Here is a 27,744-nt window from a genome sequence, read left to right as displayed (position 1 = left end):
AAGAAAGCAATAAAGGAAAAATTGAGCAACATAAAAAAGATGAGACATGCAGTAAACAGAAGGTAAAATCGTGGATATAAATCCAATTTTATCAGCAATAACATGAAATATGAATGGGTGAAGCAATCCAATGAATCTTAAATGAGATTGTCAGACTACAGCAAAAACAAGACCCAATTTTAAGTTGTCTTTAAGAGACACATTTGAGACTCAAAACTACAAATAGGTTGAGAGTAAAAAGTTACAAAAGACTTATATCATGCAAACAGCAACCATAAGCATGTTATACTAATATCTAACAAAGTATATTTTAAGGCATATAGCGTTGCTAGAGATGAGGGACATTTCATAAAGACAAAATGGTAACTCCATCAGAAAAAAATATGACAATGAAACATAGATAAACCTAACAGAACCCCAAAATGCATGAAGAAAAAGCTAATAGAATTGAAGGGAGAAACTATTAAACAATAACAATAAGAGACTTAAACATCCTACTTTTAGTTATAGATTAAAAATAGGGAGAAGATCAATAAGAAAATAGGATATATGAATAATACCATGAACCAACTAGATCTAACAGACATTTATAGAACAGAACATACCACCCAACAAAATACACATCAAGTGCGCATAGGCCATAAAACAAGACTCAATAAATTTCAAAGGAATGAAATGATACAAAATATGTTCTCTGACCACATGGAGGTAAATTATAAGTCAATAATAGAAATTAAGGTATTCATAAATTGTGGGAATTAAGCAATATACTCCTAAGTAATCACTAAGTCAAAGAAAAAAAAATCACATGGCAATTAGAAAATACTTTGAGATGAATTAAAATAAAATCATATCAAAATTATGGGATAGAGCTAAAATAATGTTTAGAGAAAATTTTCTAGTATAAATACCTTTATCTTATAAAATTATCTCAAATCAATAAGCTAACCTTATGACAATGGAAAAAACACAAACTAAACCCCAAAAAATCAGAAAAGAAATAATAAAGATTAAGACTTAATAAAATAGAGAATAGAAATAGTATAGAAAACCAACACAATCAAATGTTGGCTATTTGAAAGGTTAAAAAAATTGGCAATTCTTTAGCTAGATTTGCCAACAGAAAAAAAGAGAAAATTCAAATGACCTTCATTGACAAACATTTTCTGAGAACAATATTACTTGACACAGTCAGGTATATTAACTAGAATGAATCAGAAGTGCTTGTATTTGTGCAAATTATGTGACAAAGCACCTCAATTTATTGTCTTTTTTTCTTACTATAGGTGAACAAAATCCTGAATTAAATTTCAAGATCTATGAAATTTTCATTTATCTTTAGTTAACTCTTCCCCCTAAAAGAGTTTTGGGAGACTCCTTCCTCAATTTCCATCGTATAACTTTTACTTTTTTCCCATTTTGCCATCAAACAGGACAGATTTGAGAGTAGTTACTTGAACTGAGAGCAATTACTTGACTGACAAATCATTCTTTCCAATTCATTCCAATAAAATGATCACTATAAACAGCATTCCTATTCAGAGTCTGGGGAATCTAGTTCTGAAATAACTTTCATGTGAAAGAATATTAAGCTTCCCCACAATCTCACCATAATCTGAATCAAGTAGCTCAGTTCAGTTTTTTGTCTCAGCAAGTAAATTTGTTTCAATTTTTTAAAAACTTTTTTCCCAGAGGGAAATATGAGCCAATAGATACTATGCTGAAAGTCACCTGAAATTCATTTTTGTTTTTTATTTTGTATCTTTCAGATGTTGATGGCTGGAGATTACAAGAAGCATCAGAAGTCAAATCCCAGGACAGCCTCAGCTGCCCAATACCAACCCAATACCAGAGCAGAGAGGCTGGGTGCTGGTAGACTGTTCTATTCCAGGACCTGAACACAGGATTTACCAAAAGAGTGCTGACAGCGCTGCCTGGCTGGCCTCTTATCCAGGAAAGACGTTAGATTTCATCTTCTAACATTAACTACAAATGAAACTATAGCAGCAATGTTTGGTATGTGCATATCACTTTTAGTCTATAAGATGTAAATAAAAAATATGCCACAGTTTTTGTGCCATGTTTTAACATTTCTCCATTTTCGAAACTATAAAACTACAAAATGAAAGAATCTTTATCTACACTCAGAGGCTCTGCCTATTGCTATCTGGTCCGGTCCACCTCTGCTGACAGTTCCCTGACCTCACAAGTGTCATTTTTCCTCACAATGCTACAGCTCTAGTCCTTTCTCTCCCTACCCCAGGCTCCACAATGAACTTTCTTTACTTCCTTTTTCAGGGATTTGTGGTGTGATTTTTATTTGTAGTTAATGTTTTCATTATTACAACTTCTACTCAACACATCCACGTCTCTGAAAACATAGTTATTTCCACTGCATTAATTCTATTTCAAACCTAGATATTTTGCATCACAAAATTTCTCCAAATTAGGACTATGTGATGAAGTCATTAGCTTTACAACAGTAACAACAAATAACATTATTAGCATGTTTTGTGTCAGACACTCTACTAATTTACATAAATTATCTCATTCTGTCACATCTAACTGCAACTGATCTATGCTTAAATTTACCAGTAACACTTAAAATATTTATCATCTTTGAAAGAAATGTCTCAATACACTGAAGTGAAATCCATAGAATAAAAATCTCACAAAATGTGTAACACTCTATTATTACAGGATAATAATAAAATTACATTTTTATTCATGGAAAATAAAACTACCCCTGGTTTGTTGTACCCACCTTCTTTTTGTCCTATTTCTTTCTCAAATTCCTAGAAACCACAGTTTCTAAAATGTCAAATAAGTACAATTAGCAATTAAATTCTTTAAGATGGTAATATGTAAGTATTTTGTTCTTGCATTACTTCCAAATATTTTTCTATAGTAAAAAACCAGTCTGATATTGTGATATAAGTGGTGAAAAATGACAAAATAGGATTTTTACTAATCCTTTGCATTGAACTTTAAATTCACATGCTATTCTTGATCCAAACTCTTTATTTTATTGTCAAGAATTACATTTTTCTCCAGATGAGCAAATTTTCTGTCGTAGACAGGAAATAAAGGACAACTAATGCTTGGAATGTATTTTTCCTGTCTCAATATTAATATACTACATATATTCATACCACTAACAACTCTGACAACTAATTTTATTTCTTCTACATATAAGCAATAAACAGTATGTGAAAAAATATGAACACTAGCAGCAGTGATGTGGATATATAATATGGAGTTTCTTTTCAATGTACAGCCATTTCTAATATTTCATTAGAGCATGTATACAGGCAACTGTCACAGAAGTCCATCAGAGTTGGATTAAATGAAGACAAACAATGTTGGCTTTGAGAATAAACTGAAGTTGCAGCTCAAAAATTTCCACTTCTCATCCAAGGACATTTTCTTCCTCCTTTAGGCAAAAAGAATGAATCAATTATGTTACTGACATTTCTCCATAGCAGACTTAAAAGACTTTTTACAGTCCAACCAGAGAGAGTAAAAATTAAAAATTTCTAATTTTAAAACTATCTTCAATCTTGCATTTGTCATTTCTGCAATTTTCCACAGTCTACCATATCTTTATTTCTATGGCAATACTTATTAATGTTTAACATCAAAAAAAAATATTTTCAAACAAAATAGATAAATGTTTGAACTGTTTGCTAAAAAGTATGTATGACTAATAATGAATAAAAAAAAAGAAGCGCTAAAATAGCAATAAGATAATTTCATGTGTAATCATCATAGATGGATACTAACCACAGACACAAAGAAAACTTCTTCCTAGTACCCAAATACCTCTAAAACTCTATTAACTAAATCAATATAAAATAACATATAAAACAATAGTACTTTTTGAGATAATAAATAAGTAGGCTTCCCATTTAGGAAACTGGCATCAGCAAAAATTTTTGTTGAATAAATAGTCATGTTTCTTGAGACAGCAGTGGGGAAACTAACAACTGTAAACTGGCCTAATGTTTTAGCAATAAAAAATATTACATTTAAAATGTGGGGAGGTAATCAAAGATGGCATCAAAGGAGGCTCCTTATTTTGTTCCCCAGAGGATCATCTAGGTTAACCAATGGAGCATTATAACTGGAGAGTCCGATGGCTTGGATTAAACTGGAACAACTCTTGGGACATCACAGAGCAGGCAGATGGCACCAAAGGGACACAAAGATTCATGCCTGAGGGATCAAGAAGTGGTGGGCAGAGATGCTTGGAAGCTGTGGTCAGGAGTAGGACACTATGTAAATCTCAATGGAGGTACCAGGGAGGGAGAGCTGAATGGTGTGGATCCACACCCCTTTGACTAACATGACGGTCTTCAGTGAAAGGAACAAGGGCAGTGTTCTGGGGTGCTTTGCCTCTTTCACCCCTAGGACTGGTACTGACCTTGGGAGGCTCACTGAGAGTAAGCAGAGACCACAAAGACTTAGATCTGGAATTCCAGAGAAGAGGGCTCTAGGAGGTGCCACACACAGGAGCCTGTCCCCTCAACCAGAGTGCTCATAGCAGCAGCTTGACCACCACAAACACCTCTCCCTCCCCCTGACTCAGCAGCTTCAAGATCAGGTCTCAGATTTGGGGGAATCCCAGAAACGTTAAACATCCAAAATCACATAAAAACTACAATGCCACCTGCTGGAAAAGTAGAAGTATTTCAAATCTCTGGAGAGCCACTCTCCAGAATCCAAGCACAAAGATATGGACATTTGATTTTATTCAGTATAGTTGCCATCTGCAAACACATTTCAATTGATCACAATCTGGGGTACAGATTTGGAATCAGGGAGACCAAGTTCCAGTCCCAGCTCTGCCACCAACTTACTGTAAGATTTTAGGCAATCTAAGGGTTGAGTCTCAGGCTAGCACCACCTGGGCCTGAGCTTGAGCAGCAGCTATGGAGCTAACCCACATGTAGCACAGTCAACCTCTTATGTCTGGCCCACTGCTCCCCTCAGTTGTGTACTTCTGTAGATCTGCCTGCTCTGCTCCCCACTCTGTCTCTGCTGAATCTACTTAACCCCTGTACCTCTAGCTTACACCCCAGTTCTTTCATGCATAAGTAAATAAATCTTTTTAAAAATTTTTTGAAAAGATTTTAGGCAATCTAGTTGCACTTTTTGAACCTCAGATAACAATACTTATTTTTGTAGGGTTTGTATGAGAATATAACATGACAATAGATATTATGTGACAATAGTGCCTCCCAGGCACATAAATGAGTTACTAATGACAATTTCAATTCATTTTACAGACATCTCACAAGCTAAAAGTTGAACTGCAGTATGACTGATTATTTTCCATAATACATGTTCGAAGTTTACTTTTCAGAATTTCAGAGAACACTTTCATTGGTCGAAATTATACTTTATCTCAACTGTACTTAGCTCCCAATATCCAGCATATTTGACCTAACACAAATACGCCAAGAAAATGCATGTGTGTGTAAGTGTACATGTGTACATAAACATCTGTGTGCATGTACACATTTTAAAAGTGTAACAAAACAGTAATTCCCTATTTTTATTATTTTTTATTTGTATCAAAATTTGTATGGACATAGTTTAGAGGGTTAAATAATTCTGAACAGTTGTATCTATCAATTCTCTGTCCCATATGCCAGCAATTTCCTTTTCCTCCACTCTTTTGCTAATTATTTTATTAACCCCTTAGAGTTAAGTAGGTTGACTGTATCTCTCCTATTCAATTTTCTATTTTAATACTATCTGTTGACTTTCCTATAACAAATGAACATTTGAACTTCTTTACTCTTGTCAGTCCCATGTCTCTACCCCACCCCCAAGCACACACACACACACATACACAATTATCATTTATACACATATAAACCTTTCTCTTCATTCTATCTTTCAAATATGGATATACAGTAATGGTCTGAGTTATTCAGTTTCTGTTGGTGTGGGTGGTTTAAATATTATTCACAGCCGAAGGATCCTATCTGTACCAATATATCACTAATTTCCTCTCTTGCACAACTTTTTGTTTCTTTGGAGTAAATAATTTTTACTTCAGGGCTTTTTTCTTCCATCATATTTCTGTGTATTCAATCCAAAACTACCTATCAATTGCCTGATTCTTCCCTAAAGAAGTTAAAACCTATCATGTAGTCTATCAATTTCACCTTTCTGGAGAAAGCATTCTAGAACTTTCTCATCTGCTCTTTTGTTGGTACACCTAGACTGTACTTACAACCTCATTTCACCATCATTCTGGGAATTTCATTTGCTTTTCTCTTTTGTTGGATATCATTTATTTTTCTTGGCTTACTTCATTTTGGTAAAACACATCTTCTGGTAGCTTCTAGAAAATAAATTTTCTTTGCTTTTTTGAGAAGATTTATTTTTTATTTATACAAGAGCTGGGGTATAGGCCAGTTGCACGGGAGGGTGAGAGAATTCACCAGAGATAGAGTGGGGAACAGAATAGCAGACTGACGAAATACACTGCTGAGGGGAGCAGCGAGCGAGACAGGAGAGGTCTGCCGCGCCATGTGGGTAGCTTTGAGGCCGGCAGGGATTGAACCGGCACTGCAGAAGCTGCAGACAGCTTCATAGCGCTGCGCTCAACTGCCTGCACCACCAGGGAGGCCCAAAAATAAATTTTCAATCTAAAAATTATTCCTGAAAGTTTGACAGGGTGAAAAATTTTCCCTCAGAATTCTGAAGGCCACTTCAGTGACCTTTAACTTCCAGTGCCACTAAGTCTAATATGCAAATTCCAGGTACTTTAATATAATCTGTTTTTAACTCCTAGTAATTTTTCCTTCAGAGTTCAGAAATTTTTCAGTAATAGTTCCTTGATATGGCTGTATCTTGATCTGCTGGGCTGAAATTCAGTGGGACCTTTCAGTCTGTGAGTTTATGTCCATGTGTTCTGAAAAAAAAATGTGTTAATTGATTTTGTTGCTGGTTCCTCTCCTCCATTTTCTCTGATGTCTATAGTTTTTCTACAATTTGGATAATAGACTTCCTGGACTGGTACTCCAATTCTGATATTCTCTCCTCTTTTTGCTCTACTTTTTGCTCAGAAATCTTCAATTTCTTCAATTCTGCCACCCACAAAAAATTCACTACTGTTATCATATTTTCAATTTCCAAAACTCTCAATTTTTAAGTATTTCTTTTCTTAATAGCATCTTTTTCTTGTTTCATGATTCTTTGCCTCTCAAGATATGATTACTCTTTTGAAGTTTTTCTCTTCATAAGTATTTATTTCTTATACTTTGATTTCTGCTTCTTTTGGGTTTTCCAAAGTATAGGGGTTCTTTACAAAGCCTTAACAATTCAAACCTAAGAATGGAAACCACCACTACTGCAAGGGAACCAAACTGGAGGTGCTGAGCACACCAGGGTCACTTACTGTTATGTCCCCACCATAGGAAGGCTGTACTAGTTTAGTAGAGAAGTTCCCAAGTTTGCTTAGATTCTCTGGGAAGATCTTTCCAGCTTCATGTAGGGAGAATAGAGGCCTTCCTGCCAATGTACTCTCCAGTGGAAGAGAAAGGGAGGGTGAGGTATGAGGATGTTGTTCAATAACAGATCTGCTCCACACATCTGCTAAATCTGTTACCGTGAAACAATCTGCTTCCAGTTGCCAAAATAGTGTGGCCATCATCTCCCCCACCCTTTTTTTTTTTTTTGCTCTATTTTGGTAGGTGTACTCACTTTAAAAAAAAAACAAAAACAAAAACAAAAACAAACTCTTTACTGTTATTTTTAATGCAATTTCTGGTAAAAACAAAATTAATTGTCTATGGTCAATGGATTATTTGATACAAAAGTTCCTTTTATGTATTTGGGTTTTTTTGAAGTTTCTACAATACTACGTTACTGGATATCAGTTTATTTGGTAAAACAGTCTAAAGAAATGATACTTTGAATATATAAAGTTAATCAAGCTGACATTCTCCCTGCAGGACTTATTTCAAGTACCATTAATGTATGTATGTATGTATCATTCTATCTATAATAAAAAAGTTTAACAATAAAAGGAAATGTTTTATTACATAATAACCATTGTTCATAATGAGACCTTGAAGTATGGCCATATCCTAAGAAGTCTTCTAAATCATCATCCATTTTAATATCTATCAATCTTTCATGTGACTATTTTTGAACCTTAAATTATCTTCTATGAAGAGACCCTAGGGTATGAGTGCAAATCAAATCACCACTGGAGAGGCCTACTGGTGGTCTATGGGTTAAGTCTCAGTGCTAGCATGCTATCATCACTATAGTCTGAGTTCGATCCCCGGCCAAGGAGCTAACCCACGTGGCACAGCAGACATCTCCTGTCTGGCCCTCTGCTCCCCTCAGCAGTGTATTTCAGTAAAATCTACCTGTTCTTCTCCTCACTCTGTCTCTCGTGAATCCTCTAACCCCCTACACATCTGGCCTACACCCCAGCTCTTCTATGAGAAAATTTAAAAAACAACAACAAATCACCACTGGAGAATTTCCTGAAAGCCATCAAAAATTTAAAAAGCATATGTGCATACATGTCCTTTTCAGAGGTTACCTCAGGTCACAGGACTGGCTTAGGTTCCAGTGAGTCCGGCTCAGCTAATTGATAATTCACTCAAGCACAACACTTAGTTTAGTATGGACTCTTCATGCTAAGAATTTCTTAAGAAATGGTGATGTGCTACACAAGAGCATACCTTTATGGACATGAGACCATTTCAGGATGCTCTTCTCCTATACTCCAGTAGGGAGTTTCAAGGGGCAGATTACACTTGCTTCTTTGATTTGAACTTAGTTGTATATCTGACTTATTCCCAACACTAATTTGTAAGCACCTTCAGGGTAGATCCTGTTTGATTATGCTTACATTTTCACACAGTCCCTAGAATACTGCCATACATAAAATAAAAGCTTAAAAAATAAATGACTTTCCATTAAAAGCAAGGGCATATTGCCATCTTTTGCAACATACCCACTAATAACAGAATTAAGTCAAAAGAAAGGAAAATAAAGATAGGTGAAAAGAGAAAGGAAAAAGTCAAGAGTGTTCAAATGCTTTTGAAGAGTTAAGGGAAAGAGAGGGGGAAAGCTATCACTTAATTTGAAAATAGAAATTCCAGCATATTAGAAATAAGAAAGGTGTACCAGAAGCCACTGTTAATTGTTTATTATTCTTCTAGGAGTACTAGATGGTGCCAATAAAATAAGAAGTATAAAAGTTAGAAAGGAGGGGATAAAGTTGTCATTACTTACAGATGTGATAATGGTGTATTTAGAAACTCAGCAAAAAATGTTATTGGGGGGCCTCCCTGGTGGCACAAGGGGTTAAGCAGGGCACTGTGAAGCTATCCGCAGCCTCTGCAGCACGAGTTCGATCCCAGCCAGCCAGGGAGCTACCCACATGGCGCAGCAGACCTCTCTTGTCTCGCCCACTGCTCCCTTCAGCAGTGTATTTCAGTCAGTCTGCCTGTTTTGTTCCCCACTCTTTCTCTGGTGAATCCTCTCACCACCTGCAACTCTGGCCTGTACCCCAGTTCTTGTATACATAAATAAATAAATCTTTAAAAAAAGTTATTGGAAACACTAAGAAGGTTAAGTAAGAAAATCAAAGACAAAAATCAATCCTTTTTTCAATGAAAAAGTATCAACCAACATATATGGGAATGCAAACTGGTCCCACCACTATGGAAAGCTGTCTGGAGGTTCCTCAGACTACTAAAATGGAACTACCTTATGACCCAGCAATTCCACCCCTAGGGTATTCCCAAAGGACACAAAAATGTTAATTTAACAGGATACCTGCACCCCTATGTTTACTGCAGCACTGTTTATAACAGGTAAGACTTGGAAACAACCCAAATGTCCAAAAATTGATGACTGGATCAAAAAGATGTAGTACATATACACAAAGGAATACTATTCATTAATTCAAAAAAGATAAACTCCTGCCATTCACAGCAACATGGATGGAGCTAGAAGGGATTTTGCTCAGTGAAATAAGTCAGAAAGAAAAAGAAAAATATCGGATGGTTTCACTTATAGGAGGAATATAGGGGAACCAGATAAAGGATCAGGGCTTCCTCTGGTGGCGCAGGTGGTTGAGCACAGTGTTTTGAAGCTGTCTGCAGCCTCTGCAGCGCCGGTTCGATCCCAGCCCACCAGCAAGGGTCCCACATGGTGCAGCAGACCTCTCCTCTTGCACCTTCTGCTCCCCTCAGCAGTGTATTTCATCAGTCTGCCTGTTCTGTTCCCCACTCTGTCTTTGGTGAATCCTCTCACCCTCCCGTGAATCTGGCCTGTACCCCGGTTCTTGTATAAATAAATAAATAAATCTTTAAAAAAAAAAGGATTAGGGGGAAAAATAATAACAATTAAAAAAATACAACAAAACAAAAATAAACAGACAACTATAAGTCACAGACATTCTGCAGGGGATGGGGAGACAGAGAGATCAAGTTGGGAGCAGGAGGAGCACAAGGGACTATGGTGATGGTGCATGGGTGAATTGGTGATGGGAATTCTATGGGACTACACTTGAGAAAAGAAAGCAAACACCGTAAAAAAAAAATCAAAAAAGAACAATGATGTAAAATATATATAAATAAAAAATATATATAAACAAAACAAAAGAAAGTATCATCCCACATAATATAGTGGAAAATGACACTAATCAAAATTAATATGATAGCAATAACAATAGCAAAAGAAATAGAATAAATTCACATTTATCGATTGCTTATCATCTGCTAAGCACCGTGCTGTACATTTTACCATATTTCACTCAACCTTCACAACATCTCTAGGAGGTAAGATTCTTAATATCTTCACTTCATCGATGAAGTAGCTCCAGCTGAAAGAATACTAGCAATTTGCCCAAGTCGTGGAGCAGCAAATGGGGATGCCAGGTTCCCCATCAAGTCACACCCCACTCTGGCGCCAGATACCAAATTCACATCCTGCAGTCAATTAAGTGAGAAGAGAGAACCATCTAACATATGAAGAACATTTAAAAAAAACACTCAATAAACTTTGACATATGCATTGTTCCTTGACAGAAAAGGTTCAATATTATAAAGACATTATTTCTCCATAAGGCACTCTATATTCAATGCAATCTACATGAAAAAGATAGCTAGCAAAACTTTTTTTCTCTTTTCTTTTTTTTCTGTTTCTCTTACTCTTTTTTTACCTCTTTCTTGTCTTCTTTATGTTAATGCTTCTGATAAAAATATTCTATAGTTCACCTGGAAGAACTAAACATGCCAGGAAAGTTCTGCAGAAGAGATAAGGGATCTTGTCCTAATAAACACTGAAACATGCACTAATGCTACAAGAATAGTGATTAATGATCATGAATAGACAAATTAATGGAACAAAATAGGTACATCAGCAATAGAGCCAAATATTAACAGGACTTAATATAATGTAACAAATTATTATAATTTTAAATCCTATTGGTGGGGGCCTCCCTGGTGGTGCAAGGGGATAGGCACTGCACTATGAAGCAATCTGCAGCCTCTGCAGCACGAGTTCGATCCCCAGCCAGCCAGGAAGCAACCCACATGGAGAGGTAGACCTCTCCTGTATCACCCACTGCTCCCCTCAGTAGTGTATTTCAGTCAGTCTGCCTGTTCTGTTCCCCACTCTGTTTCTGGTGAATCCTCTCCCCCGCCACATCTCTGGCCTGTACCCCAACTCTTGTATGTATAAACAAATAAATCTTAAAATAAAAAAATAAATAAATCCTACTTGCAAAGATGAAAAAATTGAAAATATTCAGTGTCAGTAAAAATGAAGATGAATGTGGTTAGTGGGAATACAAACTCATACAACTTTTGGGACCAGCATCTTATATATAGATATTAAGTAATAATTAAACATATGTAATGTATGTGTACATATTTTACATAACAACTGAAACTCTCTAACCCAGTAATCTCTTTGCTGAGAATTTTTAAGGAAACTGATGTATAAATTAGCTACAATATTGTTGACTATAAAAAAAATACTGGAAACAAACGTATGATAATAGAGCTATTGCTCAATAAGTTTTGGTACATATTAAAAGGTAATTTATGTGTGATTATTTCAAAATATGTCATCAATCTATTCAATAACATGAAAATATATATCATCAGCTAGAAGTATTTGCTTAATATAAATTCCAGTAAGAACATTATATTCCTACACACCCATATTAGATGTGCAAAAAGTGATATCAAATGGGCAAAACAGTAATAAAGGTAATACATCAATGCTATACCGTGGATCAAAAATATTTTGAAACTTTAAATGTATACTCATTGCATCTTCACAACCATCCTATGAAGTAGGTTCTTCTATGGACTTCTTTGAATTGATGGATAAAGAGACTAAGAGATACTCGTAACTTTTTCAAGGTCACACACTAGCGAGAGGAGTCAGGAGGGAAGCCAAGTTATCCCTCACTGTGTTACAGTCCACATGTTCACCAGAAGATGTCAGTGTCAGTGAGTAGAGTTTAAGAAATGTTTGCTTCTTATTCATTTCATTCTGTATTGCCTGTTTTTTTCTAACATGAATGTATGTTATAGGATGACATGGAACAAAGAACAAAAATGTAAGAAATCAAGGTTGACTCTTGCCACAGAAACTTCAATAGGTAGATGGAGGGAAACACATCCCAACAAACTGGGAAATTAAAAAGGAGAATAGAGGTGGACAGTATACCGAATGATTGATGAAAATGGCAAAAACGCCTTCTGTAAGATATTTAATCAAAGGTACGACATAAATGATCATCGTTATAGAGGTTATTTTAGCAATATGCTGTACCCAAAACAAAAATGGGTATGTCCTTTTCCCCCAGAAATCTCATTCCCAGAAACTTATTAAACAGAGATAAGGAAGCAAGGCTATACGAGGACTTCGGGGAGTGAGAGAGGGATTTTAAAAAATAAAAGGACTTCATAAATTTTTGTCCTTTGTTATTGCAATGTAAAATAGGGGAAAGAGCCCAGGGTTTGCAATTAAACCTACCTGAGTTTGAATCCTTGGTTTGCACTACAGGCTGTGACCTTGAGCAAGTTACTCAACCCCTCTCAGTCTCAGTTTATCTCTAAAATGAAAATAAAAGCATGTGCCTCACAGGATTGTGATAAGGATTAAATGAGATAAAAATATAGCACAGTATATGATTTAAGAAACCATTTGTCCTTTTCCTTCTTTCACTCACTGTATATATATCTATTATGAATATATAAGCTTTCATCAAGTCCCTGGGACAAGTCATATAGCTTGATAATTTCTACATTATTTTTGCATCAAAATACCATAAAACATTAAACTTAGCTTTAAAAGTTATTTAGAAGTAAACCTATGTTATGATACTTTGATACTTTCTCAATCTCAATTAGCACTAAACTAATTAACAAAACTGTTTTATACACTACAGTGAGTCACATTTTTCTCTTTCTTCCCTAATCCCTGATGTGTTGTAAGGGTGATTGAGTATCTAATTACTTCTTAATTGAATGCACACATTATACATTTTTCACTAGTTCAAGCTTAATGCTTTTAGTCCAGAAATCTAAGTCAATGAAATTAAGTTGAATTGGGATTTGGGCACCTATTATAATGAGAGAAGGTTTGTATTACATCTAATTATAAGTAAATGTGGGTTTTAGCATAATTTCCTATGGAAATATTTCAGGTACAGGAATGTGGCATAAATGACTAATTTAGATGATTAATATCATTGTTATTTTTATTTACAATCTTTTACTCCTCATTACATTGATTTTATTGTTGGGACCCACTAAATAGAAAATCACTGGTTGTACCATACTAAAAATAAAATCAACACTCATATCTATGAATAATTATAGGAGTTTCTCTGCAGCATAAAGGTTATAAGAATCCTCACATGCAACTAAAAGAAGTAAAACATAAATCTTGGACTAGCTGAAATATAATCAGTTTTATTAATCAAAAACTTATTTTTAGCAACATAGATATATTACTATCAAAATAGCATTCTGATTCAATTAAAACCTTAGGGTTAGAATATTTCAAGAGGATTTTTTTTTTCCTGTTTGTATTAAGCAGGAATGAAAGAAATTCTGAAAACAATATCCTTAGATAACAAAGGTTTGCTTGCTTGTTTCTACGTATGGGGAACCACCACCTGAAATACTGTAGTTGAAGAACTATCAGGCAGAAGACTAAAGAGTTTTGAGATCCAATTGAACTCATGCTTCTAAGATGTCTCTGAAAATATTTTCTGAAGACAGGTCCTAAAGACTTTTACAAGTTTATAACACTAAAAGAACAAGAATTCAGAAATTTTAAAGGGGGTTAAAAATGTACTGTACTGGAAAGCAGAGTCATCTAAAAGCAAGGTTATTTCATTGTTTTAACTATTTATTTTGAGAATGTTACCTTGTAGCAAATTTCTTCATTGAAGAAACCTCTATATTATTTAACAAATATTTTAGATTCTGTCCAAGATTTTGGGGATTGTTTAGATTATTTTAGCTTGGTATGTTATCCGAACAAGTTTTAACTAGAATGTTTAATTAACACTGAAGCAGACAAAAAAAATAAGGCAAACCTATTTGACCTAACATAGAAATACCTCCAAGACCTACATAATTAAATGAAAATTTTGTGTATGGTAGCTTTGTTTAAAGCTTTTTAAAATACATTATTTCTCATATCCATGAGGGTCAAGCCAGTAGCTAGCTTTCTCTTACATGGTTTATTCTCTAACTTAACACCTTTGCCTTCTCTAGGAGATAGTTTCTGTCCTTAATAAAGTGGCCTGAGTTAAATTCCTTCACACTATCATGCCATCATACTTTCCTCACCTACATGTCATTTCATTTCCATGCCAAGATGTCAGCTTCCCTAGATACAGGCAATCTGCTAGCTACATTCATCAGCTACATTATTTCAGATAATGAAATAAAAATATTCAAAAGAGGGTAGATCAGAGGACTTTGGTTAATTCATCATATTTCTATATTTGGTTAATTAATACCTAGCTACATCTCAGTGGATCTAATGCAAATATATTTTCCACAGCCCATTTTCAAGACTCTGTACCTTTACAGTGAGACATTTAAAACAGATGCCAATAATGCTATTTTTAATTCTGGATGTCAGTAATAAAATAAATACCAACAACAACAACCCCCAAAGAGAGTTGCTTCCAGTTAGTCATGTCACACTTTCCCACAGTGTCCAGATGCAGCTCCAGAACCCTTCTCAACACATTTGGGACAGCTCATAACAACCAAAGTTGACACGAAAGTTTGAGTGCTTTGTATTATCCTTGTCTTTTATAAATCTTTCTTTAACAATCCTATGCAGAAGAGAGGGAGGATGTTCTTGATACATTCTACATGGAAGATGAAGCTAACTTTACAGGTTGTGATGATGGAGATGGAGATGAATGGATCTGGGAGCTATCACAGGCTTATCTGCAGAACTGGATGATAAGTTGGAAATAAGAGGTGAAGTGAGGAAGGCAGGTGCCAAGGTTGACTAGAGTTTCTAAGAAAAGTAAAAGAGAGCCAGGTCTGTGAAGGAAAGTCATAAATTCAGTTTTGTATATACTAATTATAACATGTCTTTGATACATCCGAAAGAACTTATTAGATCTGATCTAAGAATATAAACATAAATACTTAGTGATAACAGAAGTTGTGGGTATAAATGAGTAATCTAATTATCTACAAATTTCAGGTGCCACAAGCTAAGTGTGAGGACTCCAAAAATAAGTGGCCTCCTGGAAGTCCCTTTATAGTTCTGTGATGACTACTGCTTTCCTAAGTCTCTATGAATTTAATCACAGAAAAAAATAGATTATAGAAAATTAAGGACAAATTTAAATGACTGATTCTTTATGAAAAAGGTGTTCCTAAGAAGTCTCAAATTAGAAAAATAAAACTAAATAATTCATTTGAGGAAATTAACAAAAATGAGCATCCATGAGCTACAATACATAATAAAACATGTTTAACCTGGTCTCAGTGGGCTTCATGATTTAAAATCATGAAATCTACTATATTGAAGGTATCAGAGTACATTAATGTTCAATATATTGGTTAATGACTGCAAACTGTTCTCTTTTCTTCTTTGTAAACACAGTTCTACTTTAATTTATGGGGGGAAACTAAATCATTCAAGAATCTTTATCCATAATAAACTGATGTTTCTTAAACATAAAGAGGATAAAAGGACAGATTTGAAGGCACTTATTTTCCTTTTTCAGCCATCTTGCAGACAAACCTATACAGCATTGACATTTTTCATTCTTGGATTAACAATAATTTTATATCACATAATCAAAACATAATACATATGTTGAACATCCTAGGGGTTTTGGCATTTTCCTCAAATCACTTTAAAACCATTTAGGAAATCCATTATATTTTTTATATGATACAGTAAATAGAAAACAGCTGTATCTACTGACCTCTCATTTCTCACCTTAATGCTGCGCATCATGTTAAATTATTAGTGTGAGTAGAGAGCAAATTCTATTGACTGAAAAATATGGCTTTGAGCCTTGCACTTACCTGTCAGGATAATAGCTTTTACCTACTTGCTCATTCAGAGTTGAGATTCTCTCTTTTCCCCCATGTAATGCCCTCCTTTCCTATAATGCTTTATGATCTTTTAACCTTTTATAACTCTTTTAGATTATAAAAATTGGTATGAAACTGATAGCTATAGCTTTATTAAAGTTAAGAAGACACCATCATTAATTGCAAAAGTGTGTGTGTGGAAGTCCAACAGAGAAAGATGACTACAAAGATCCAGAAAGAAAAATAAGGACAAATTTGACAAGGGGATTGTTCAGAGAGGCTTGCTTAATAATCCCTCTATTTTCTCCCTCACTTTTTTCTGTTTTCATTCCTAATTTATTTGAGGCATGTATTTTTCCTTTCTAAGGAGTAAAAAGAGGAAACTATCTCAAGAGGTTTGCAACATTGGTTTTTAAACAAAGTAAATAATTATGATTATATTTATAGTTGTGTGTAGTTCAACAATATGAGTCACAGGGGAAATAGACAAGTCTTGGAATAGTCAGAATCATTTTTTTTTAATGGGCTAATATATAATGAAGCAAGTAGACAAACAATCATTTTATTGGAAGATTAGTACCAATGTTAAGATCTCAAGGGCAACAAGTAAACTGGAACTAAAATTTTGTCTTATTTTTTATTTGGTGTTTCTAAGATTTGATTCTCCTACATCATAAAGAAAGCTTAATGCGTAAAGGATCATTTAATGTCATTTGGCTCCCAGAAATCTGAACTAGCATGGCTGAACTAAAGAATTTCAGCACCTGGATGAGTAATGTGCTAATTTTTTAAACAAGTACAAAACCATAGTTCACACTTCAAATGGTAATATAAAAAGTCACAGATTATTCATGGAAATAATAAGTCTTGGTTATCATAGCCATCCAGATGTCTAGACATGTCATGTAAAAGATGTAATTTTAAGTCCAAAAATTAAAATTATTTTAGTAAAACATAGCTAAAATAAATCTGAATTATTTTAAACATTTTTAGAAGACTACCAGAATTTTTTTTTCCTTTTCAGTTGCAAGAGCTTAAATGAAACATTCATGCATTAAATTCAAAGCCTGACTGTCAAATAATTTCACTTTAATAAAAATTTGAATTACCTGCCTTAGGGCATTATTAAATATAAAATAAAAAGCACACATTCATAAGCTTGATTTCCCAATATAATTTTCATGTAGAACTATGCCTAGATTTGTATTACATATTTCAAGATAAAAGGATCAAAAATGTATTCATAAATGAATGAAGCCAGAATGAGTCCTCTGAAAGAATTTCTCATCATTTGTAGGAATTTGGGGGAAAATGACCCCTTTTAAGTAATCTCAGCCACAAAGATAAGGACACATATCCATCCTCTTTTTAAAAATACCTAAATTATAGTTAATTTAGGACTTTGAAAATTACATACTATTCTCCTATATATAATAAATATGGAGCATCTAAAATATATATGATCTCATAAAAACATTTCAGTCTGTGTGCATTAAAAAAAGAGAGATAAAGCAGTGATAGCTATTTAGACATGTAGAGAGGCAACTCTGGTCTAGGATCAGATATGGATCAAAAATTCAAAGCAATAATCTTATTTCATAAAGTGTGATTCACAGTGTCTGGTAGTGACAGAGAGCATACTAAACCTGCACTGTAGAAAGTGATAAATTCATGTTCACCAAAACTCATGGTGCCTCACTGCCTGTCCCTCTTACTATAGCTCAGGACAGTCTATCCTCCACCTTCCACCCTGCTCCAATCTCCCATCTTCTCTGCTGCCCTTGCCTCTTCTAGCTGCTACTTCATTCGTCCTTAAACAATGAGCAAGTAGCAGAAACACTAAATCTATAAATGACCGATCTATAAATCTATAAATTTTCCGATCTCTACTCTCAAAATTCTAGTTACCTTTATGAACCTTTATTATGAGTATGATTGTAATGGACAGATCTCTCTTATTCAACATGCTGCAACTCAGCTCTTTAACTTTCCATCCACAACAGAGCCTCTCCACCTTTCCTATGTCACACTCAATGATACTCCATCCACACCTACTAAAGTCCCAAACCCAGACGTTACCTTGATATTTCTATTTTCTTCCACCCTCATCTAACTTATCACCAGATATCACTTTCAGCATCTGCATCACACATAATAACTTCTCTCCAGCCCCATTGCTCTTATTCTCATGTCTGAGCTCCATGTCTTTCTCCTTGGCTACCAAGCAGACTTCTAAACTGTCGACTCCTGCCCTGGCTCACTATAATCCAATCTACTCATTCTCCAGCAACCATGATCTACTGAAAACAATACTCAGCCCTGAGTATGTCTTTATAGGTCCTCTACACAACGACAGTGAAATACGGATGTTTACTGTGGCTGGCAAGGCCCTAAGATATGGCACTGCCTAAACTTCCCCTTTAATCTCTATACATAGAATCACGGGATCTTCTTTCAGGGATCTCAATGCATCAAATTCTTATCTCCTTCACTGGGAACGGCCCCTCACAACCTTCCCAAAAGATATTCCCTCTCTCTGAAATCTCCTTCACTGCATTTCTTTGTCCTCTCGCTCATGGAATTTATTATAATTTTTAATTGTGTATTTTTGAAGTGTTTATGTTTCCATTATCAGGCTCCTCACATCAGACTCAAAATTTTTATGAGGGCAGAGAACACATGTGTTCCTCTTACTTAAGAAATTCAGCAAATTCAGCAACAATCACACAGTAGGTGTTCAATAATAATTTCGAAATGAGCATTATTTTAATCATTTAAGTCATCCATTATGATTCTTAAACACTGTTGTATTCTGCCCTACTACTATATATGACTTACTGAAAGTTTCTTCTCATTTCAATAAAAGTCATCTTTACCTAGCCCTCATTAGATTCAAAATTAGGAGGATGGAATGCACTGGCTAACTTAGAAACTGAGAATGGAAAAATGACTGGAATGGGGCTGGTTGAAATACAACTTGCATAGATTTAAGGAATTTCTAATGTGTCTGAAGAGCTCTATGACACAAAGTATTATGGATCACAGAGGATTCAAAGTAAAATAAACATGTTTCAATCCTTAGGAAGCTTAAAATATTCTAATAAAGATTTCTCCCTAACGAAGAAAATAATACACAAATATTATGGAAGAAAATATGAAATGACAATTACACTGTGCGTGAGAAGCAGAAAGTTCATACTGGGTATTTGAGCTAGGTTGTAGGAGAGCTAGAATTTCAGTAAGCAAAAGGAAGGGAGGTAAAGACTGTGTGCACAAAGTACATTCACAAAAGAGAAAAGACAGACTCACTGAAGTATTGGGCACATAGAGTAATAACAGAGGCAAGAAAAATGTGTTGGAACACAGGACAAAATGGTCACTCCTACAATTTCTACTATGTAGCTCATGAGACTATGAGCTCCTTGAGGCCAAAGATTTCTATTCATGTGAACTCCCCAGTCCACTGCACTACTAGTCAGTGTAGAGTACATTCTCACAATGGTCTGTTAAACATCTATCTGTCCTGCTCACTTAGGGAACTATTCCAATGGATGCTTTCCCCTTGGGGAAACAGTGATCTGTCAGCAAAGTACACTGACCTATGTATGCATGCCTTGCAATTTACAACCTAAAGAAATAATGGAATATAGTTATTACATATATTTTCTCTCTTCCATGTCTATGATGTTTTACTTTGTTAGCTTCTTCAGGGTAAGAAATACCTATATTGAACTCAATATGTTAAATGTATAGATTGTGTTTCAATGACTAAAAAAGCTTATCATATTTGCATAATTAAAGAGAGCTCCTTCATCAGGTGAAAGTTCTTCCCTAGTATTATAACTCATGCCAGATCTACCCTCACCTACCCCGATAAATGAGTAAGTCTGCATTAGACAATGAGAATCAACGTTGAGGTTCACCCCAAGTTCTAGCCTCATCCTTTATTCTCCTCTGCAAGGTTCAACAAAGTACTAAAGAAGTATCTACATATTACTGCTTCTCTGACTCAGGACACCTTTCTTATGAAAGTCAACATTAGAGCAAAACATAGAATAAAAGGCTGCTCTGGTGAGAAAACATAAGGATTATAGATTTTTTTCAGCACTGCATGAAATACAAAATATAACTGACTTTGTAAGTAACAGGGATTGAAAATGTCATAAATTATATAAAAATAAAGTAAATTCATACTGCTAAATTATTAGGATCACCATGAAAGTCACTTTGACATGATGCATTTACATAACTGTGTACCTTACTCTTCACATACCAAGGTGAAGACAGACTTATTTTTGTTCTCTTTGGCTACTGAAATGCAGCTCTGATGACTCTGTCACTAAGTGGCTGAGTGGGTCTAAAATTGTCTCCCAATATTCCATCACAGCCTTCCACCAGTTCTGCTCCCTTAACATGCGTCCTCAGCCTCCGAAATTCTTCAATCTGAAAAAAAGAAAAGGAAAACAGATGAATCACTTACCAAATATTAACAAGATTGGAGTTTCATAATGATCTAAAATATGCAAAAATTTAAACTTCCAAATGAGAAAAACAGACTTAATTCTTCCAGCACAAAGGCATTAGACACAAGTCCTGCAAGAGAAATGAAGACAACAGAAGTAAAGGAATCAAGGTGTCCAGACAACCCAAACAGCCATTGAACCCACTATATTTTCAAATATGAAAATGAGATACACTTCTCTCAAAAACACTTAGACCCACCAGTAACCAAATAAGAGTGAGTGAACAAAAAAGTAAATGATCTTAAATGATTCCCAAGTGCATCTTTAATTAATGAACTTTGGTGTTAGTATATGCTAACATTAGATATTAAATTTGTTGGATAGAGATTTGCTTCATCAAAACACTCTGCTGCTTATGTCACCCTTTGAAAAGCAGAGGCTCAAACATTACCTCTAATTTTCCAAAAGTTTAAACCCAAATTCCTCCCTAGAAATATCAATATTTAAGTTTATCTCCTTCTTTCGGGTGTCCTCTCCAGGGCCTGTGGCTTCCCACCACTTGTGCAGGGGCTCCTGCAGAACCTCCTGAGAAACTTTCCCCACCAGCGACACTGCACGACTTTGGGATTGCCAGATCTGCAGAACTTAAGAACCCACAGTCACCCAGACATGACCCTCTAGTCATTGATTTAAATTAGAGACAGGCACATTCCCATTTATTATTTGATTTACTGAGAAAACTTTTTGTTGCTTATTTTATTTTAATGCTCTAGTGCCAGCGGACACAGGGCAGGTTCTTTATTGATTTGGGCAGACGGATAAAGGAGAGTCCCGGATTCCTCAGTGGGTTGTTCCGGCTTCAATGATCTCACAGGGAACCAGGAACATGGGCACACCGGGCAGGGAGGCTGGCAGGCAAGGAGGCAGGCAGGAAACTGAGCCTCCCGCCCACTCCTCCATGCAAGAATCTTTATGTTCTTTCTATGAGCTCTCTGGTGTTTTTCTCATTCACATGTCCTCTTGTGGTCTCATGCGACCACAAGTCTGTAGTCATGCCACTCATCCTCACTGCTGCCACCGCTGAAGCTTTCATCCCCAGCTCCTGGCTCAGGTGTGCATACTTGCACATGTATGCACATCCTTACTCCACATGTGCCCTATGCCCATGCACCTTCTTCATTAACATGATCAATTCCACAGGTGATAAAGCCACAGGGGCTAATGGTGCAAAAAGTCTGATTAATTCATTTACCCTACAAATGCCATGGAGTCACATGACACAGACAATATTTTTCACAATAGGAAAAACTGAAGCTCAAGAGGTTAAGATAGTTTCCAAATTAGGTAGATCTATCAATTCCAAGTTCAACTGCTCTATTCCCAGCTCCACAGCTACCTCTTCAGAAACCTTGGCAATTTAATTTAACCTATATCCGGCATATATCCCAGCAGGCGGAGCAAATGTGATTTGAGCATCACTGATCCATCCAAAGTTCACATCAAAAGGTTATATCTAGGGCCTCCCCGGTGGCGCAGCGGTTGAGCGCTAGGTTGCGAAGCTGCCCGCAGCCTCTGCAGCACTGGTTCGTTTCCCAGCTGCTCCCCGGCCACTGGAGGAGGGTCCCACATGGCGCGCAGACCTCTCCTGCCGCCCGCTGCTCCCCTCAGCAGTGTACTTCAGTCCTTCTGCCTGCTCTGCTCCCCGCTCTGGCTCCGGTGAATTCTTTCACCCTCCCGTGCTTCTGGCTGTACCCAGTGCTTGTATAAATCAATCAATCAATCAATCAATCTTGTATGAATAAGTAAATAAATAAATCTTTAAAAAAAAAAAAGGTTATATCTATAACATTTCTTTACATGTAGAAAGAATATGTATAATTCTTTCATTCATAAACTGAAATGAAATGAAATGCAAGATATCAGGTAATTCAGGGGTTCTAATAAAAGTCTAGAAATCCCTACAGACTTAAAGGGGCCCATGAGCCCCCTGAACAACACACAAAATTTTATATGCACATTTTCCCAAGAAAAGCATCCCTGATTCCAAAAACGTTGGATTCTAATTCAGTCTACTCATAACATGACAGGAAATAGAGCTGGGGAAAAATGGTTTGTTTAAATGGTTTGTTAGATTACAATCCAGGTTAGAAATCTGACCTAAGATTTTATTTTTCCGTGCCTCCAAATACTGTTTTGATTTCCCTAACTAGGTAAGTCTGATCCAACAGTGATTGCTTTGTTTTTTTTTTTATATATAATACCTATATTCAGAATTTATAAATAAGTGTCAATCAGACAAGCAAGTAGCTCTTCAGTTAGCTGTTTAATCTACAGAGTAGTTTTTCATTAGACTTTCTCACATTCTTAGGACTCAGTGATCAGAATGGGGAGCACCTATTGTTCGCTGAATATGAAAAATTTCCAGAGACAAGACTGCATAATTCCCTGTAGTTATTTGTGAAATGTAGGTTTACTTAGGTTTCTCAAGTATGAAGTGGGAAAAACTTGTCCAATCAGAGCCCCATGCTTTTTCAAATAAACAAATATAAAGGTGAAGGCCATGGGCTTTGTGTCCAGAGGCCAGTTCGCATCCTGGCTCTGCCAAACTACATTATCTCTTTAAGCTTCAGTTTCCAAACGTGTACAACAGAGATGACAACAGCAATATTCAAAAGAATGGTGTAAGAATTAAATAACCTAGTTCATGAAAATCATTTAGCATGGTTCCAAGCTCAAAGAAAGGGCATGATAAATACTACCACAACTTCTGGAGTCAAACCATTAGGATTGTTTGAGATAAATATTTCACTACAATTTTTTTGTTTGATTGACTTGATCAATTTTCCCCCAAAAGTAAGTGCTTGTTATTTCATATAAATTTACTATTTTTTTTAATTTTCTTACATCTTTGTTAGTTTTTGGACAGTATTTTATTTCTCCCCTCAGGTGTAGTCCCCATAGGTCTCCCACCACCATAGTACCCATGATCATCACCAGAGCCCCTTGTGCTCTTCCCTCCCCAGTTTTGCTATAATTTTATATACAAAGGTAGACTTGAAATAATTAACTGAAGGAGTATAGAGTCAGGGTCTCCCTGGTGGCACAGGTGTTAAAGCCTCAATGCTATCAAGTTATCACCAGCCAATGCAGCATGAGTTCGATCCCTGGCCCGGGAGCTAACCCACATGGCGGGGCAGACCTCTCCTGTCTCGCCCGCTGCTCCCCTCAGCAGTGTATTTCAGCAGACCCACCTGTTCTGCTCCCCACTCTTTCTCTGGTGAATCCTTTCACCCCCCACACCTCTGGCCTAGAACCCAGTTCTTGTATGCATAAATAATTAAATATATTTTTAAAAAAGAAAATTGAGAGTCATGTCCCCTAGCATTCACTTCCCATGTATTTGTAGGTAACAGCTGCAATTAGAATCTCTCTCTAATCTAACAGGGTTACTTATGAGTAGTGAACAAGAAACTTTATAGCCTAAACATATTTCAAGAAATACTTCATTTTATTGATTTTTAACCATTTTTAAAGCTAGATTAATTTTATATTTATATATTCTGAACTGAAGACAAAATTTTCAAGCCCTAGGTCTTAGCAAGGCACATTCTGTGAAAACAGATTCTTCTAGAAAAGATGATGTGAATCAACAGCCAGTCTGTCTCAAATCACCACGTTCTTAGAGAGAACCATTTCACAAGAAATGTTTTTCTCTGATCATATCAACACTTTGAAGACTTCAAACATCAACAGAGATTGAGGGAAAAACACATCTTTTTGAAATGCCAATTTTTCTGAAGTAACCACCCCTCAAAACCCTTCACTCACTTCAAATGGTTTCAAGAACAGCCTGCATTAAACCACACTGAAAGGACAGTGAGAAATGGGCAGAATAATATTTCAGGATAAAAGTCTTCAAAAAATTCAAATGTCAGGGCAGTACAGAGACTATATAACATTATCTCAAGGCATAAGATTTCATCGATTTTTAATGCTACTCTACTTAAAGATGGTACAAGTTTTTAACCAATTTGAAAGAGAGAGAGAGGACAGTGGTGCAAGAGTTCAGGGACAAATCATCATTTTCTGAAGGCAATAACTTTGGATGGATGCCAGGTTACAATGCAACTGGTCTAAGATATTCACTCCAATCTTCACTGACTCATAAACTAGATTATTCATTCAAAGGTCAGCTTTAAAACTGCTTTTGTGTTAGTGTATTTAAAGGGGCAGTTGAAACTTGGCACTGATTTTAGAAGTTCCCAAGTTCCTGTACACACTCTCAAATAGACTTATCGTGACCTACATCTTATGTGTATTCATGTTAAAAGAAAAAAATAACATGTAAAAATTGGTATTCACGTATTATTTTCTCTTCCTAGACAAAGAACTAGAGTAATATAATTCCTATGATGTCAATCAAATAAGAGTCAAAAAAGCAAACTGTACTAAAACAGCCCACATGTGTATACATAGTGAAATTTATATACACGACACACACATGTGACATATATGTAACACATGAGTCTCCAACTTTCATGTACTAGAGCCTGTTGTAGCCATTTCCTTTTCTTCTATCCATGTTCTAACTTTCTAAAATCATTGTTCCCTCTTTCTTACTGGCCTCTCACCCACAAACCAACTGTCACTCTGTCACTGACTCATTAATCAGATCTTTTCAGTATTTTTGAGGAAGAATTGAGAAAAGAGAACCTCCTTCCCCCTAGTAACCACGATGGTACGCTTCCTCCTATTCCAGTTCCCAGGCCTGATCTCTGCCACTGTCCTCTCTTCATCACTTTAGGGTGGTTACTGATGATCCACCACAGCAAAACTTACTCAGGAATTAGAGATTACAGAGTTCATGACCACAGGGGAAGTGCACTCTATTATGGTAGACACTAAAGAAATACAAAGTTTCCCACAAGTGCCTAAAATAACACCTTTTGAGAAAGGGAGAAAGGAGTTCTCTCAGGAGAGAAAATCCTAGCACTGAACTGTCCAATGAAGAGCTCACTAGCCTGTGTGGCCACTGAGCATCAGTCTAGTCTGAATAGAGATGTCTTCAAAGGGCAGAATGTACACTGAAAGTAGGGCTTTGTAATCAGCACCAGAAGATATGAGGAAAGAGTTTCAGTTGGTGGGTCCCCCTCATGCATCACCTTTCTTGTGTTCACCAGTAAATGGCGATATCACCGGGATCAAGAAAAGGACATTTGGGAAAATAGAAAACAAAAGTATGATCTGATTGGGGGGTCTGGAGAGGTGGATTCGCGTCTAAATCTCTTATCATAAATAGTTCCATAGCCTAGGTGATGCCAGTGACCTCTGCCCCTCAGGGTCTGCTTCTTCATATGGAAAATAAAGAGTAGGACTTCAAAAAAAAAAAAATGAAAGAAAAAAAGTAAGGCTTTGTAGGAAAATAAAGATAAAATAACCTCATCAATGATTTCTTATAGATTACATGTTAAAGTGATATATTGGATGTGTGTTAAAATATACTACTTGAATTAATTCTACCCATTAATTTTGACATTTTTACTATAGCTAGTAGGAAATATACCTTTATATGTGTGGTTCCCATGATGTTTCCACTGGACAGGACTGGAGCAGTGGTGTCCAACATACTCACCTTCACAAACTAAGCATCCTGGTGTTAAGAGTGTGGATCTAAGCTATACATGAAGATAAATGAAGATTGATCAGAAGCATTGGTTCTCAAAGGGTAATTCCTGGATTAAGTTCCTATGCCAAACCTAATGAATCAGCCACTCTGGGGGTAGAAACCATCAATGAGTGTTTTATTTTTTTAAATTTATTTATTTATATTTTACATCATTGTTCATTTTTGTACAATGTAAGCTTTCTTCACTCAGGTGTAGACCCTGTAAAATTCCCACCACCAAATCACCCATACACCATCGCCATAGTCCCCTGTGCTCTTCCCTCCCCTGTTTTGATCCCTCTCCCTCCCCTTCCCTGCAAAATATCTGATTTATAGTTGTCTGTTTTTTTAATTTATTATTATTTTTGATTATTTTTAATTTATTATTTTTTCCTGATCCTTTATTTGGTGCCCCTATATTCTTCTATAAGTGAAACCATCTGATATTTTTCTTTTTCTTTCTGGCTTATTTCACTGAGCATAATCCATAAGCTCTACCCTATGCAAACTCTTTCAAAAAATTGGGAAAAAAGGAACACTACCAAACACATTTTATGAAGTCAACATTACACTAATACCAAACCAAAGACAACACATACACACACATACACACACACATACCCAAAAAAAAAACCAAACAAACAAACAAAACTACAGGCCAATCTCCCTAATGAACACTGATGCAAAAATCCTCAGTAAAATCCTAGCCAATAAAATCCAACAAAGCATCAAAAAGTAATACACCATGACAGAGTGGGATTTTTCCAGGGGTGATGAGTATTTTAACAACCCCTCCAGGAGATGCTGCAGCACACTCTTCTTTGAGAATCACAGATACAAAAAAAAAAAAAATGTACCACAAATGTTCCAGATCATTTGAAATCATTTTCAAAAATGATCATGATGAGCATTTGGTCTTTATAATAATAGCCCCTCAACTACCAAAGAAAAAAAGGCCTGCTGCTGAGTCCTGGACATGATCAGACCTTCTCAGCCACTTAGGACCAGGGGTATACCCAGGTCCCAG

At 35.9% G+C, this 27,744-nt stretch overlaps 1 protein-coding gene across 2 annotated transcripts in view; it reads right to left on the bottom strand.

Annotated features, from left to right (window-relative positions):
• Positions 1–2,973: 2,973 nt before the first annotated feature.
• The window catches only part of CA8 (carbonic anhydrase 8), a 99,401-nt gene continuing 74,630 nt past the window's right edge, over positions 2,974–27,744 (bottom strand). For both annotated transcript variants that reach the window (XM_037506322.2, XM_037506327.2), the window contains 2 exons: positions 20,863–21,032; positions 2,974–3,433 (listed from right to left, as the gene is read on the bottom strand). In XM_037506322.2, the coding sequence (XP_037362219.1) occupies positions 20,898–21,032 (135 nt within the window). In that variant the 3' untranslated portion in view covers positions 2,974–3,433; positions 20,863–20,897. The remainder of the gene's footprint in view (positions 3,434–20,862; positions 21,033–27,744) is intronic.

The sequence above is a fragment of the Talpa occidentalis genome, unplaced genomic scaffold (genome assembly GCF_014898055.3).
Source record: "Talpa occidentalis isolate TD23 unplaced genomic scaffold, MPIMG_talOcc4v2.1, whole genome shotgun sequence".
Classification (NCBI taxonomy): domain Eukaryota; kingdom Metazoa; phylum Chordata; class Mammalia; order Eulipotyphla; family Talpidae; genus Talpa; species Talpa occidentalis.
This window is presented reverse-complemented; position numbering and strand designations above follow the sequence as displayed.